The sequence below is a fragment of the Arachis hypogaea genome, chromosome 5, assembly GCF_003086295.3.
Source record: "Arachis hypogaea cultivar Tifrunner chromosome 5, arahy.Tifrunner.gnm2.J5K5, whole genome shotgun sequence".
NCBI lineage: Eukaryota > Viridiplantae > Streptophyta > Magnoliopsida > Fabales > Fabaceae > Arachis > Arachis hypogaea.
The window spans coordinates 6,595,418-6,611,565 of record NC_092040.1 but is presented as its reverse complement, the minus strand read 5'-3'; the positions used below and the strand labels follow the sequence as shown (position 1 = coordinate 6,611,565).

At 35.6% G+C, this 16,148-nt stretch overlaps 2 protein-coding genes and 1 long non-coding RNA gene across 4 annotated transcripts; 1 reads left to right on the top strand and 2 right to left on the bottom strand.

Annotated features, from left to right (window-relative positions):
* The first annotated feature begins 301 nt into the window (after positions 1-301).
* On the top strand, positions 302-4,266 carry LOC112800470 (uncharacterized). 2 transcript variants are annotated; one of them, XM_025842758.3, is made up of 3 exons: positions 302-597; positions 816-1,431; positions 3,072-4,266. In XM_025842758.3, exons 2-3 carry the CDS (start codon positions 877-879, stop codon positions 3,930-3,932), a joined length of 1,416 nt encoding a protein of 471 aa, XP_025698543.1. In that variant the 5' UTR covers positions 302-597; positions 816-876; the 3' UTR covers positions 3,933-4,266. The 2 variants fall into 2 exon arrangements, with proteins under 2 accessions (XP_025698543.1, XP_025698544.1); XM_025842759.3 differs by having other exon boundaries at positions 308-597; positions 847-1,431.
* A 4,325-nt stretch (positions 4,267-8,591) lies between these two features.
* LOC112804096 (uncharacterized) lies at positions 8,592-9,704 on the bottom strand. The gene is made up of 2 exons (XR_003202727.2): positions 9,328-9,704; positions 8,592-8,918 (listed from the first exon to the last, which is right to left on the bottom strand). It is a non-coding gene; the product is annotated as an uncharacterized lncRNA (long non-coding RNA).
* A 581-nt stretch (positions 9,705-10,285) lies between these two features.
* LOC112800469 (protein SHORT-ROOT) lies at positions 10,286-12,676 on the bottom strand. The gene has a single exon (XM_025842757.3). The coding sequence runs from the start codon at positions 12,117-12,119 to the stop codon at positions 10,617-10,619; it is 1,503 nt and encodes a 500-aa protein (XP_025698542.1). The 5' UTR covers positions 12,120-12,676; the 3' UTR covers positions 10,286-10,616.
* Between the last annotated feature and the right edge of the window lie 3,472 nt (positions 12,677-16,148).

Here is a 16,148-nt window from a genome sequence, read left to right as displayed (position 1 = left end):
TATTCCACTTAACTACTTTAAGTATTATTTATGTATTTATTTTTGTTAATAGTAATACCACAAGAGACGGTATACATTTTTGTGCATTTAAAAAGTGAGACATGGTGGGTGGAAGTCAACATTCCAATCAATTATGATGATTGATGCACACAATAATAGTTGAACAAATAATCTCCTACTCCATGTGAATAGTACAGTACTTTATCGTCGCTAACTGTCACATTGTTACTGGATAACCAACAGTAAATGAATGCACAGTAAAAGTGTCTTTCTATCTATGTGAATGCTCATGTGAATTGAGAAACACGACCAACGAACTAACACTGTTACTACGTTTGACTGCCGAATATAATGCTTGAATTGAAGGCAAAGAAAAAATGAAACAAACCTCTTTGTTCTAGGCCTGTCTGTGTCCGTGGTGGGTACCAAAAGGCATCCAGTGAGTGAGTCAGTTGCAGAGATTAAGAAACAACTTCTTTGGTTGCAAAATCAGTATCATATTTCACAAATCTCACACATCCCCAGATCCAAAACTGCTGAGAAACCACCACCAACAGAACCGCATGTCGGAAACTTGTGCTCATTTCATAGCTCCAGGTCAGCTCACTCTTCTTCCTAATTAGTTGCTTTCTATCATTGATGCCTTTCTCAGTGACTGGATCTAAAATATGAGGTGCAATTGCAAATTTTGCAGTACAACTCTGATTTCCCATATTTAGGCATCGACTAGGGTAATGAAATAGTAGCATAGTGCTTTCAATTTTCCTGACATGTAGTTTAAATGTTGGTGTGTTGTACTTGGTTACTGTTATCAGGTTTCCATAGGTTGCATTTTGTTAATTGCAGCATAATCCCCAAGATTAAGAGGAAGAGAAAATGAGGACAAGGAGTAAATACAGGAAATCAACAAACCTGTGCTGTAATTCTTGGAGCAGGTGTTGTACGCCTGCTGTGTTATGGAGTTTGATAGGATGCCTTCTTTTGCTTCATTTGTATTCTTATATTCTTCATGAAGATAGAGATGGCAGATTGTCTCAATTGCATGTGACTCATCATCCCCAATTCCGGGAACTTCAACAATTGGAAGATGAAGATGTTCAGATTCCCCCACCAAGGGGAAAGAGGTCCCCTCGGGCGGCCAAGCGCAGACCTAAAAGGAAAACCACATTGGTTGATGAATTCTTGGATGAAAATTCCCAACTTAGACATGTATTTTTTCCGGGTCATAAGATAGCTCTAGATCCAAATCAGGCTGCTGGGAATGATAGTAATTACTACTACCCTGGGAGAATTTGGTTGGATACTGATGGAAATCCTATCCAAGCCCATGGAGGGGGCATTCTTTATGATAAAGGATCAAGGACATATTATTGGTATGGTGAATATAAAGATGGGCCCACCTACCATGTTCACAAGGAAGGACCTGCTCGGGTAATTTAGTGAACTTCTGTTTTAATCAAAGTTAATGGTTGCCCTTGTGGTTCAATTGCTTTATGGTAGTTGAAGTGGCTAACATTTTTCTACAAATTGCAATGTTAACTTGGTTTCCTGTTTAGTATTTTTTGGGAAAAAAGATAAATGACAAGATTTCCAAATAAGCAGAAAATGACTGCTGCTTCTTATACATGCATATATAACTTGTTAGATTATTGTCTGAAGGCTGTATTCTTCAAATCCATTCCAAGTAACTTTTGCATCTTAGGTTCTGGACATTCTCATACAGTATTATCAATAAATGAGTAGACATGGTACTTGTTTTAATGGTCTTATTTGGTACTTGATATGCTTATTTTGGATGATGCCCTTTCAATTTTGTCAACTGACAATATTAGCAAACGTAAGAGAACATTCCATTTCGATGAATTGCAAATACTAACATATTAAGCATTTAGTTAAAAACAATGTCATCACAAGAGATAGAAGCCTAACAGACTCTATCCCTTTTAAGTATGGTGACAGAACTTAGATGGTCCCTTTTCCGAGATGTTGAAGCCTTCTGTCACAACTGAGATTGCATAGGTTCTAATGTTCTATGCCTAGTCTTTTTCACTGACTATTAGTTTGTAATACTGAACAAGAAGTTTTTACTTCCAATTGATATAAGGGCCTCTGCTATGATGATCATCCTAGAAAATTTCTTCACCTAAGTTGTCCAATGTCTGAGGTTTACATGGTCCTATATTTCACACACACAAGACAAAAAGAGGCCAGACTTTTTGCCTTCAGCACGGTGTTATTACTTATTACCTTGTAGGGAAAAGTATGTTTTTTGTCGTAAAATTTGATAAAAATTTTAAAAATACCTCTTAAGTTTTATTGTTTCAAAAAATCTAGAACCAATTCTACAACAATTACATAAAAACAACCTTCAATATAAGCAAATCAAACATAATTGTCATACATTATTGTTGAATTAGTCTTAAATTTTTTGAAACTTTAGCTGTCGAGAATATATTTGATACAAATAAAAAACTTTTGGGACAAAATTGGAACAAAATAAAACTTAAAAATATTTTGAAACTTTTGCCAAATTTTGGGAAAAAAATATACTTTACCCTACCTTCTTTTAACCAGCAGTCAAGGCTTTATTGGTAGTAGAAGTCAAGGAAAATATTTTGCATCTTTCAAAATCTGCCCTACTAATTGACAGACTCTTCTCAACTAGTTAGTTCTGAAGTGATATAGCGCTGTGGCTGAGGAAAAACTTGTGCCTGAATTCAATTAGTCTGTTTGATTTTCTTATTATTAACATGAACTAAGGTGCAAACACTAGCGAATATGTTTTGAGTATGCCCAAGTAGATATCAATATAAATCATATTCTTTGCATCAAGAGGAGTTTGCTTTCCCTTTTTTCTCCTTTTATTATGGACATGTAGTGAACTTTTCTTACATCACCATGCTCTGCCATCTATGAGTGTATTTAGAGGTAAAAGCTATTTATCATGTGGTTATAGTATTAGTTTACTGACCTTCCAGTTGTCAGAGGAGAGGTACTTGTCTTCAGTCAATGTTGCATATTTACTACTATTTGATTTGCATGACTCTATCCCTTATCTCTATCTCTGTCAGGTGGACATCATTGGAGTTGGTTGTTATTCTTCAAAGGATTTATGGACCTGGAAACATGAAGGAATTGTATTGGCAGCAGAGGAAACAGATGAGACCCATGATCTGCACAAGTCTAATGTGCTTGAGAGGCCGAAAGTGATCTATAATGAGAAGACCGGAAAATATGTGATGTGGATGCATGTTGATGATGGAAACTACACCAAAGCAGCTGTTGGTGTAGCCATCAGCGATACACCTGATGGCCCTTTTGATTATCTTGGTAGCCAAAGGCCCCATGGATGTGAAAGCAGGGATATGACAGTATTCAAAGATGAAGATGGTGTGGCATATCTAATCTACTCCTCTGAAGACAATAGTGAACTGCACATTGGTCCCCTAACCGAAGATTATCTCAATGTGACACCTACCATGAGAAGGATTCTCGTGGGACAGCACCGAGAAGCACCAGCTCTATTCAAGCATCGGGGGACATACTACATGATCACATCAGGCTGCACAGGTTGGGCCCCTAACGAGGCACTGGCTCATGCAGCTGATTCAGTATTGGGGCCTTGGGAAACAATAGGAAATCCATGCATTGTGGGAAACAACATGTTTCGGCTTACAACATTCTTTGCTCAGAGCACTTTTGTGCTTCCTCTACCTGGGTTCCAAGGTTTATTTATATTCATGGCCGATCGATGGAACCCGGCTGACTTAAGGGATTCAAGATATGTGTGGTTGCCTTTGGTGGTAGCAGGACCTGTTGATCAGCCTCTGGAGTACACTTTTGAGTTCCCATTGTGGTCAAGAGTGTCTATTTACTGGCATAGAAAATGGAGACTGCCTCAGGGTTGGACCGGACTCAAATTATTTATGTAGCTTTGTACATTTCCAGTCATATATAAAGTCTCAATACATATATATATATCTTACGGAGTTGCATGTCAAGCACTTGCCGAGAGAGTTGACACACCAATTCCAAGAATCGGACACAGATACTTCAACCTGCTTAACACAGTCTTAGTTTAGGGTATGTTGAGTTTAATCTGAGGGAGCATATTTGTATATTGAGAAAGATTATCTACTTGATTGGTATTTCTTTTTACGAATAACCCGTCATTGTTGATCGATTGTGCCATGGCATTGTGTAATACTTTGTGCAAACTATTCTTTTATTCTGTAGTATACTTTATGCTGACTTTTTCTTGTCCAATCTTTTGTTACAATTTAAGCCATTTGCAAATTGGAATATCTTTAACTGGAGTTGCTAAATTGGTTTAGCACTTATCTTTAATTGGAGTTGCTAAATTGGTTTAACATAAGTGTGTTATGAATATTCGGGTAAGAAAAGAGAAAAACAGGAGAGACTAGAGAGAACGCTTTAATCAATTGAGGGGGGTGAAGGCCATTATACTCTGAGTAATAATTGTACATTAACGATAATTAATAAAATGGTCGTGATTAACATATTTAAATAATGGGTTGCTGCATACTCAAAGTAGAATTCGAGACACTTATTTAAGCTAACTACTAAACTAATTCAAATTGGTTACATTTTAGACCTTCTTACTTTTTTTTTCACGGTATTCTCTAACCCGATAGGCCAAGGACTAATCTGTCACAGATTTGAACTCTATTTAAAGGTCTGCCGCTGGTTAATGGGTTGCTGCATGTACAAGACGAGATTAGACCTTCCTAGCTAAAAGTAATATTGAGCCCATTTTCTTAGCCCACATAATGTGGGCTCTTCAATTGCATAATGCTTACAGCCACCACGATAGGCCCAATGCAAGACCCCGAGACATCACAAAACCATTTATCAATAGCAACTAGCAAGCTTGATCCTTATTTTATTTGTTGATGATTCAATCCTGTTAGAATTAGCAAACTATAATATTTTAATTAAATAAAATTGGAAAGAGGAATTTCTTTTCTAAAACGTATTATTAAACAATACAAGAGGGAGATAGAGGCAAAGATGCTGAAGTATAGAATTGGTTGGAAATGAATGAAATTATACATTGGAGTTAGCTTTGTTTGTTGTCCCTGGTCCCATAAAAATATAAAGGCATAAGCTGGTCGTTGTCACTGATATAGAAAAGGATACTAAAGCTTAAACCAGCAGAAGAAGGTATGGGCCAGCATCAAACTCCCTTTTAAAAACACCAAAAGAAAGCAACTATAAATGTTTAAAAATCAGGAGGTGGAAAAGTTGTAAAAGAGTGCAAGAGTGGATGTGTTAACGTGGAGGGGGCAAGTCTCATCAGAACTTCAAGATATGCAACCCTAAAAAGATGAACCCACTATTCATATTATTTCCTTTTCATTGTTTATGTACTTACAATTTATTAGCTTTCATGGGAAAAAGGAGCCTCTTATATGAGCCCCCCCTCTCCCCTTATCTTTACCCCTCCATCAAAGACCTCAGGGTCTTGTGGGGCCCTAATCAAGCTAAAGCTAAAACGTGTGTCATATAAAAAAGCACGCATTTCTTCTTATATTCCTTTTTATTTTATTATGTTAACAAGTATTTAAATTGACATTTATTTGAAAGGATACAAATATGACTATTCTGTTTCTATACAACAATGATATAAAATGAGGATACATCATGGGAGGAAATTATATATAAAAAAGAAAGAGAGATGAAATAGAAGAAGACCATTTCAAAGACAGCGTGCTGGCCACTAAAATAAAACCCCTTAACCCGCTAATGACTTTACACCTTTTAATGAGATTCCACAAGCATTAACCCAACTTGGTGGCCGTCCTAAGATTCTATTGCCCATAAACTAGATAAAGGCCTTCTTTTATGCACTTCTTTAGTTTCTTGTTTTTTTTTTTTATATATATCCTTTTATGGATGACCAGATGAACATTTACTTAGTCATTAAATCCCATGATGATCTTTATTATTTATTAAACTGTATAAATGAATGAATGAATGAATATGCTTAAAGGTGATATCATCTCCATACGCCAAAAATACCAAACCCTATTTCTTTTTGGAACCATTTGTTGGGCATATAAAAGATTATTTGATAGGGTAAGGCTAACTACTATTAATGATCTTATATAATTTTATATTAGATACAAGATTATCGATCAGATCATTGTCCATCTTAATTATGTGTAGCTTGATGGTTACTTTATAATGATAAAAAACAAAACAATTATGCAAATGAAGCTTGCCTCCGGTCAAATCTGATTGGATAATATATTTTCCAACGATCAACTACCACCCTACATGAACTTAGTCAATATGCTTGAGCTTCATTCTAAATTGTTGAATTGTGACGTCTAATAATTATTTTGGCATGCGAAAACTAAGTTACTGTTTTTACAGTAACGTTAGAGAAATAAAATAAAAAAGTTAAAATTTATTTTATTTAATATTTATTAATTATTATAATAATTAATAAATAATAAATAAGATAAGTTTCAACTGTTTTTAGTTCATTTTTTGGTTATAAAAGATTTTTATGTTTTTAATTATGACAAAACAAATGATTTTTTAAATAAATAAAAAATATTTTATTTACCAAAATATATAATTTGTAGTATTTTTATTAAAATTCATCATATCTCTTATCTGATTTACAACGTAAACGAAATAAAAATCCATGTATCTCGTTTACACTATAAACAAGATAAGACTCAACAGGGTAGATATATATTTCGTTTACAGTGTAAACTAAATACGTGTATTCTTATTTTGTTTAGATTGTAAACGATATACGTGAATATATATGACGTTTACAATATAAATGAGATACGTTCCGACAAATTTTCAATAGCTATAAAAGGATGTGCAACCCTTTATGTTCTCCACAAATATTTTACTTCTTCTTTTTGTTTTTCTTCTGAAAATAAGCCAAAATATCTAGTAGTAGTGGATATATGGTTGTAAGTGTATATCTCAATTGCCATATGAGAAGCAGTGATACTGGCATAAAATTTGAGTGAAAGAATTCTGTTATGTTGCGTACCCGGCGAGTAAGTTCTTTGTCAGAGCTGAAAAGTCTGATATTGGGTAGCATTGGTGGTAGCGGGAGAAAAGAGATCGGAATGGTGGAGTATCGATTGCTAGTACCGAGAGAAAATGGAGTTTTTTGTTTCGTCTGTTTTGACTCTATGGCGATGAGCATGTGCGCCTCATGTTTGACATCTATAGGAGAATCATGGCGGAACAAGTGATGGGGCTTTTTGCGGACGTAGGTGATGTCGGAGGTGGTGGATTTGGCCAGTCGAATTTTGTGCAGGACGACCCTCATCTCGCACCACCACTGCTACACGTTTTTAGTCCAACGGAAGACATGGACGTTGATGGTAAGGACTCTGACGAGGAGTATGTTGCAGATATCAACAACAGTGGTTCTTCCGAAGACGATGAGGAGGAAGAATTTGTACCAGAGACGCCGGTCGAGCCATCAGTTCAGTATCTTATGCCCGTCCCACACCCAATTCCGGCCTTATCAGTTGTACTCAGTCATTATCAGGCATTGGATCTGGACGCAATGCACAATAAAACTCCATTTTTCAATATGGGTGAAGACGATTACAACTTAGACGATGGTATGGAGTTTCGGTTGGCCACAGGTTCAGAAGCAGAGATGCAATAATGCATGGTGTGAAGAATTATAGCATACACAGAAGTGTTGAGTACCGATTTGTGGAGTCGGATCGATTAAAGTACTATGTGCATTGCCGGCAATATGCAGCCGTCTACCCTTGGAGTCTCCATATTGTCCTCTGACAAAATCTCATATATTGGTGAGTTGAAGTTTAACTGTGGTGTATTTTTCTCATTTTTTTATTGTTATATTTGGATTAAATGCCAACCATGTATGTGTTATTTCGTTAGGGAGGTGCGTAGGGTTGGAGGAGTGCACACATGTTTAACACCCACCATGTCCCAAGACTATCTGCAATGTCATCCTGTTGTTGATACAATCCAGTCCATCCGTCAGCATCCATATTCTACAAGGTGCAGTTATGGAAAGCTATCACTTCAAACTCTCGTACAAAAAGGTCTAGATTGCGAAGCAAAAAGCTATTGCACAGATATATAGTGATTGGGAGGAGTCATATAATAAGATGTTGAGGTTATTGCAAGCACTGCAGAGTTATTGTTCCGGAATGATATGTGAATTCAGAACTGTATCGTACTATGATGATCACCTTATGGTGCGTGACTGTAGCATATTTGATAAAGTATTTTGGGACTTTCTTGCCTGTGTGGAGTCTTTCAAGCATTGCAAGTTGTTCCTTTCTGTCGATGGTACGCATTTGTATAGTAAATATGATGGTGTTTTGCTCATTGTAATGGCACAATACGGTAACAACAATATCCTTCCTCTAACCTTTGCAATTGTTGAATTTGAGACCACGAAATTCATGTCTTTCTTCCTTACCAATCTGAGACGATGTGTGATTCCACAAGATGGCCTGTTAATTATTTTTTATAGATCCTAGGCTATCAAGGCTGCACTGAGAGCCGGTGATAGTGGGTGAGAGTTGATGATAGTGGTTGACACCTTCTTAGAGCGTGTTTATTATGTTAGATACATGACTGCGAACTTCATGTCTCATTTCAAGTCTGTCGAAGAAAAGCGATATCTCATAAATGCTGCTTATAGTTCAAGTTAGGCTAGATACGAGTAGTACATGGATGCCTTGAGAGATTTGTCGCGAGAAATGACAGACCGGGCTGGTAGGTTCAACAAGGAGATCTGATTACAACACTACAATGGCAATCACCGATTTGGACACATGACAACGAACTTCTCCGAATGCATGAGTGCAATTCTTAAAGGTACACGTTATTTATCGATTTCAGCCATTGTGCGATGCACCTACGAGAAGCTGCAGCATTTGTTCGTTAGAAAGAAAAAGGAGGCATAGACACAACTTAATTAATTAATAACTAAATAAACATATAGCTAATAAATTGATTTAAATAAAAATATTGACTTAAATAATTAATACTAAATTAATAAACATTTAGTTAATAAATTAACAAAAATAAAGAAATTTATTTAAATAACTAATAACTTAATCACCTAATATCTACCTAACAACTTTAAATAAAAACAAAATGAATAACATTTACTTAAAAACTTAATTTAACTAATACCTAAAATTATATTATATCAACCCTTGATAACAATACATTCATCTACCAAATATATATGTTGTATATTAATTTTATAAAAGTACCTTAAGTATGGCTGCACATATATATTCTAACATATAGAGAAAAAAAAGCACTAACCTCAAAGTTGGCTGCCTCGCAATGTGCTATGTCGCGTTCAGTCGTTTAATGTTCGAATTATGTGCATCTACGCGTGTCATACTCGTCAAGTAAATCGATAATATGGTTAGAAGAAGATAGAAATTAAAGAAAAGTTGAAGAAATAAATGAAAAATATATCAAAGGGCGCTGTAAATGAATTGTATATATACGTTACGTTTAGTCTTATCTTATTTACAGTGTAAACGAAATAAAATTGTACATATCTTTTTTACACTATAAACGAGATAAAACCGTTACATACCACATGTACAAACATAATAAGGCCACATCGTATTGTGCCTTATCTCATTTACAATGTAAACGAGATATATAAACGAGATAAGAGATATAATGTTATAAATGGTATATTTTAGTAAATAAAATATTTTATTTATTTTATTTATTTAAAAACATTCTAAAACAAAAACTAAATAAATAATATGAACTAAAAACAATAAACCGACAACAGTTGGGAGGTCATTATTATTTTAATTAATTATTGGTCTCAAGTTTAACAAAGAGGATTAGAGAAGAGAATCAAGGAAAGGACCAAGACTTTAGAATAAATTAAAAAGGTGATGATGTTTGAGAAATTGTTTTATGACAATATTTGAAATAAATAATAAAGTTAGGAATTATTTTTGGTGAGTATTTATAAAAGAAGGACAACTGAACAGTATAGGACTTCAAATTTAACTGAAAATACAAAAAGACTAAAACCTAAACTGTAACTAAACTGCAATTAACAAGATATATTGGATGAAAGGAACAAACTGATTCGGATATTTTTAAAAAGTTCAATCAAATGATATTATGGAACTTTTCTGGAGCTCGAAAACATTTTTAATAGATCATATGTATCAGTTAAATGAGGATACGCATACCTGCGAGAACGAGATGAACATATAACTTCGAAGAATTGATTCATACACATATATGCAGAGACCATAAACTTTCCTTCATAATAGTTTAACTAAAGAAAACAAAAAATAATCACAAAAAGTTAATAATGAAAATCAATTTGCTTCATTCTTTTTTTTTTAATACAAGCAAACTCCCCCCGTTGATCCCACCAGCGTACCCCAGCTTTTAGCTAACTAATCCTATTGCATGTCTTACTTACCAAACTCAAAAAGAAAAGAAAAGAAAATCCATCACTGAAAGAACGCTCTAACCTCCCAATCCAACCCAACGGAACGGAACGGAACCGAACCGAACCAGAAAGCTGAAGCCACGTGCCAAAAGAAGAGAGTGATGATCGATCAGCACTACGTGAAGCTGGGCCTCCATGCACTGGCCCACACCACCGCCTGCTCCTTCCACCACAGCATCATTCCGCCGTGATCCGAGCACTGTACCATTGACCACCCTTCCTTGTACCTCCTCAGCAGCGCCCTAACGTCATCGCACACTTCCTCGCTAAACGACGCCGTATTGAACCCCGATCCATGCATCCTCTGCGACCATCTCGCCGCCGTCTCCCTCCTCTCCGACGATTCCTCCGCCGAGCACGCCACCAAGTCCACCATCGCCCTCCCCGCCGCCCTCTCCAGCATCAGCCTCTCGTTACTCGTCCTCGGAAAACTCTCCTCCAGCGCCTCAAAGTAAACCCTAAACCACCTCAAGCATTCTTGGAACCCTTTCACGAATTCGAATCCTTCCAAACCAACGTCCAAATCGGCTTCTTCCTCCACCACCGTCACGATCCTGGGCTGAAGCCTTCTCAGCGACGATATCACCGCGTCGCGGCGGTTCCCAACCGCGGCGATCGAGTGCAACGAGTTGACGCAGTTAACGGCCAGCGCCTCGTCGTCCCTGATGTCCAATTCCCCGAAATCGAACTGGGAGAGATCGCCGGAATGGTGAACGACGTTGAACTTGAACGGAACTCCCATGAGCCTGGCGAACTTTTCCATCCTGGCACCTATCTCCTTCATGACCCTCTGCGCCGCCGGGACAGATCCGCCGTGAGCAGTTGTTACGACGACGGTTGTGAGCCTGAGGTGCGGGGTGTCGTCGGAGCGAGTGGCCAAGGCCTCAAATAGCGTTGGCCATTGAGTGCAATAGGTGTTGCTGATATCAACTATGTGCAACTTCGTTTCACCTTCCAAAGCCTCCAAGATTGCGCCATTGGCTGCCACGTGTCCGAAGGTCGTCCACGGAGACACCTCTTGGAACTTGAGCACCGTCTTTCTGGTTGATTCGAAGGAGCAGGTCTTATCGGAGGCGGAGGTTAAGGTTCGGAAGGTTCGATCACCGGCATGCGTCATGCGGCTGAAGAGCGCTTGAAGGAAGTAGGCGGCGAGCTTCTGTTCGGTGTCGCCGTAAGGGGAGCTGAGCTCGTTGAGCATCCACATGAGGTGCTGGAGACGGGCGGTGTTCTTGTCGGCAAGAGCACGCGCGGCGTCGAGGAGGATGTCGGTGGCCCAGTTGGTGTTTGATGAGAATTGGAGGTTGAAGTCGAAGGAGTGGGAGAAGTCGTTGGGCGTGAGGATGGTGGCGGGAGGAGTGGAAGTGTGGGGATGGGATTGAGAGTGATAGGGATAGTAGTGGTGCTTGGAAGAAGACGAGGAGAGGTCTTCTTCATCCATGAAAAAGTTGAAGCATTCTTCGTCTTGTTGCTGTTGTTGGTAGTGGTGATAGTTGTGTCGGGAGGATCTAGAGCTGCTGGAAGTAGTGGTAGTGGTGGTGGAGTTGAGGGACTGATCTAACTCAACTTGTTGCTGTTGTTGGTATTCTTCAAAACTCACTACTCTAAACAATGTATCCATTTAACAATAAGTAGGAGACCCACCCCACATCAATATATTTTTGAGCCCTTTCTGTTTGGTTTGTTGCGTCTCACTGCGCAACCTACTAACTAACACTCTCTGCACTACTTTGCCTATTCATTCATATCATACAACTACTTGTTTGGATTTGGATTTGTATTCGGATTCTAGCTACTTATTTACCCCCTTTGCTCTTCTATCTCTTTATTTCAGGTGGGGGAAAAAGGGGTCATACATAGAACCTACTTGTAGTAGAATTCAAGGGTGAAACAAAATATAATGGACTCGTTTAAACTTTAAATTCTTCTCTTTTTTGCGCAATCGATGCGCGGGGGGCGGAAACGGAAGTGGGGTTGCTTTGCTTTTCTTTTCTTTTCTAAAATATCATATATTTATACTCATATCCATAATTTTTCTAAATAAAAATAAAATATATACAAAAATAGACCCATAATATTTTTCTCTTTTTATTCGGACCAAGACACTGGATTCTCTTTTCAAAAGCAAAATACTAATATGTATGCCCATCGAAAGAAGGGATTGACTCAGAAATATGAGACGTCAAGGGGAGACTTTGTAAGCAGGTGTTATATATTGCTTTGTGGGACATTATAACTAATTAACTTATTATATCCATAAAATAACCTGATTAAGTTGATCAGGTATTCAATACTTAAAATGTTTAAAATTTTCAACTGCTTCATGAAGATAGTTAAAATGGTTTTTATGTGAATATTCCAAATTATTTAATAATTCTCAATTAATAATTTTATATAAAAATAACTATATATAAATTTTTACCTAACATTTAAGTTACATTCAAAGTTTTAATTGCAATCATGTTATAATTTTAAAGGAATATTATATGCAATATAGATATAATTGTGTGTGTGCGCTTTTTTTTTTATATCTTTTTACTTTTGATATTAAAAATAATAAATAAAAAATAGTTTTATATTATGAAATGATTTACAAGAACACTATATAGAAAATTAATATAAAATCATTTATTTGTAATTTAACTCCAGTGGGGAGGCTCGTGGCCCAGCTGATGCTTAGAATAGAATTCTGACTGACAAAAGATAAGAAATAAGAAAGTGTGACTGTGAGCAAAGGTAGCAAGAGAAGAGGGAGCTTTTACTTTTATCTTCTTTTTTATTTCTTTATTATTGATATTTAAATATATTTTTTATCTACTCACTTGATACTTATCATTTTACTATCACAAGATTAAAAGTCACATTTTAAATAAACAATCACATTACATAAATATATAAAACACTTGATTAATTATACTATTATAAAAAATTTTAATTATTCTACTATAACATATTTAATTATTCTGTTATATTAGAGTGAATGAGAATATGTTTAAAATGTTGTGCATTATATTAGTACTCTTAAATGAAACACACATCTAATTTTATAATAATAAAAATTTGATTAATATTTATTATAAAGACACAAATTAAAATTATTAATTAAATTTTTAATATATTAATTGTGTATTTATTAAAATAAAATATTTAAGAATTTCTATCTGTGGTAATCTTGATATGTGTTGTTAGAACACGTAATAGTACTAATAATAATAATAATTAGACAAATAATTACTTATACTTCACAAACTTCTTAATTTAAAAATAAAAAAGTAAATGAATAAAAATTAAGTGAAACTTACAATTAATCTTTTGCCATAAATTAAAGTATATATATCTTTAAATATGTATAAATATTGTTTCTTTATTAAAAAAAAGAAGTCAATAAATATAAGAAAAAAATAATCACGCATATTTGAAGATTTTTTTATTTAAATTAAATAAATATATAATTTACGAAAATACATAAAGTATAGAATAATTACTTAAATACCTCAGATATTAAACGGAGAATCTAAAAATAAGCATATCTCGAATATTCAAATTCTGATTTCAGGTGCAATGACGATTGACGTATTTTAGGTGTATTCGAAATACGTGTAACGTTAATAAACAGATAACTCAAAATGTGTTCAAATGCTGATTAGACTCTCAGTATCCAAGATATTAATATTCCAATGCGAGTCACAACACCCGAAATATAGTCAAAATCATAATTAAGGTCACAACAACCGAATGGTGAGTCTGCCGGTGATAAAAGTCACCCACTGTGATGGTAGGACATCCGTATTTAGTGTGGAGGAGGTGGAGCCGATGGAAGGATGGTGCCAAACTTTATATCGCGTTTGACTTAATGCGCGTATATACGACTGTGGATTATTTCAGTCTTTGTATTATCCTTGTCATCATGTACTTGTAGTATGTGCAACTACAAGCATCAAATGGAAGCACCTGGTCGACCCCGTGTATAAGATGGCTTCAATTATCAAGATTTATGAGATGGAGTTTTCGCCGATTCCAGACGAGAAGATATGACCTACATGGTATGGTGCACGACTGAAGCCTAACCCTCCATGCATCGAAAGGCAACAGGAAAGCCAATATCTACTCGGTTGCAGAATGAGATGGATGCTGTAGAACGTACAGAGAAAAGATGTAGTCTTTGTCGAAGAAAGGGGCACACTAGACAAATATGTGCCAATATTTTAAAGTTGGATCCATGATAAGTTATTATTTATAGTTTAGGTTTAGGTATGCTTGGTTTAAATTAGTGTAAATTGACTCTGGTGAATGTATGTTTTACATTTTATTAAATATGGTTTATCATTATATATCAAATATTTTTACAATTACTTGCAATGATCAAAATCCATTAGCAACGGTAACCATCTCAAAGGAACAAGTGTAGCTGACTTGTCCATGAAAAGAAAGTCCTTGATAAGCATCATCAAGTAGCACCTAGCGTATTTATGGAGTGTTTCCAGATCTGCCCCAACTGAAATGTGCAAAACTATGTTCTTCAGCAAGGTCATTCTCAAATCGAAAATCTGCTTCTCTAGCGCTAAGTAAATCCTCAATCCACTTCCACATGGGGTGTTTATAGTATTTCTGGAAGTCTCTGATACAACCCTCAATCGGCTTACCCTTAGTGTGCAGACCAAGATGTTAGGCATGCAACATCTTAAAGCGTAATGCTGACCTCACCCCATGAAAGGTGGAAGCTATGGGTCTCAAGCCTCCACCACTCGACAAATGTAGAGATCAAGAAATTGTCAAATATGAAATTCCTCAACTCTACTGCATGTCCAAATCCCGCCTCCCTGATATAAGACAAATGATATCCAGCAGGAGGAGACCCAAGATCACACGGTCTGACAATAGTAACCAAAGCTTCTCCAGTAGTCGCAACATTTACTTTTGCAAATTAATCTCTTCTAAACCATTAATTATATTTAATAATTATTAAGTATTGTAAATCTAATAGATAAATATCCTTAACAAAATATTATATTCCATACAACATTGATATTCATTACTAATATTCATAGTATTAAATAATTATAAGAAAAATGAAGCAAAATTTAAAAAATAAATCATTCATGTTGCACTATTTTAAATTAACTGGTAATATTTTAGATGACTTCAATCCAACGATAACTTTTAGTAAAAAAATTTGATGTAACAAATATTTTATTTGAATAATATATTTATTTAATTTAACTAATATATTAATTTACGTTTAACTATTATATTTATTTAACTTAAGTTAAAATTATTTATATAAAATATTAAAACATACTATACCTACCTACCTAAGTTAATAGAACTTCTAACTAACAAAATCAAAATACCTAACACATTAACTAAATTAATAAAGCCTAAATACCTAAACTTATTGTTTACCAAAAACAAAAAAGGAAGAAAAAAATTAACCTCAAAATCTAAAGCTCCAACTATGTGCCAATTCGCATTCAATCGGCTGATATCTTTGTCGCGAACATATTATCGGGGCCATATGTACTTCAGAAACTCGAACTTAAGGTGTTATAAAGTTACAAAATTTTTAAAAACCACTCAAATGCATGAAAATCCCAATTGTTGTGGCTTTATATATGTCTCTGGCCAGGTTTTGTGACCCACATTACGCTTT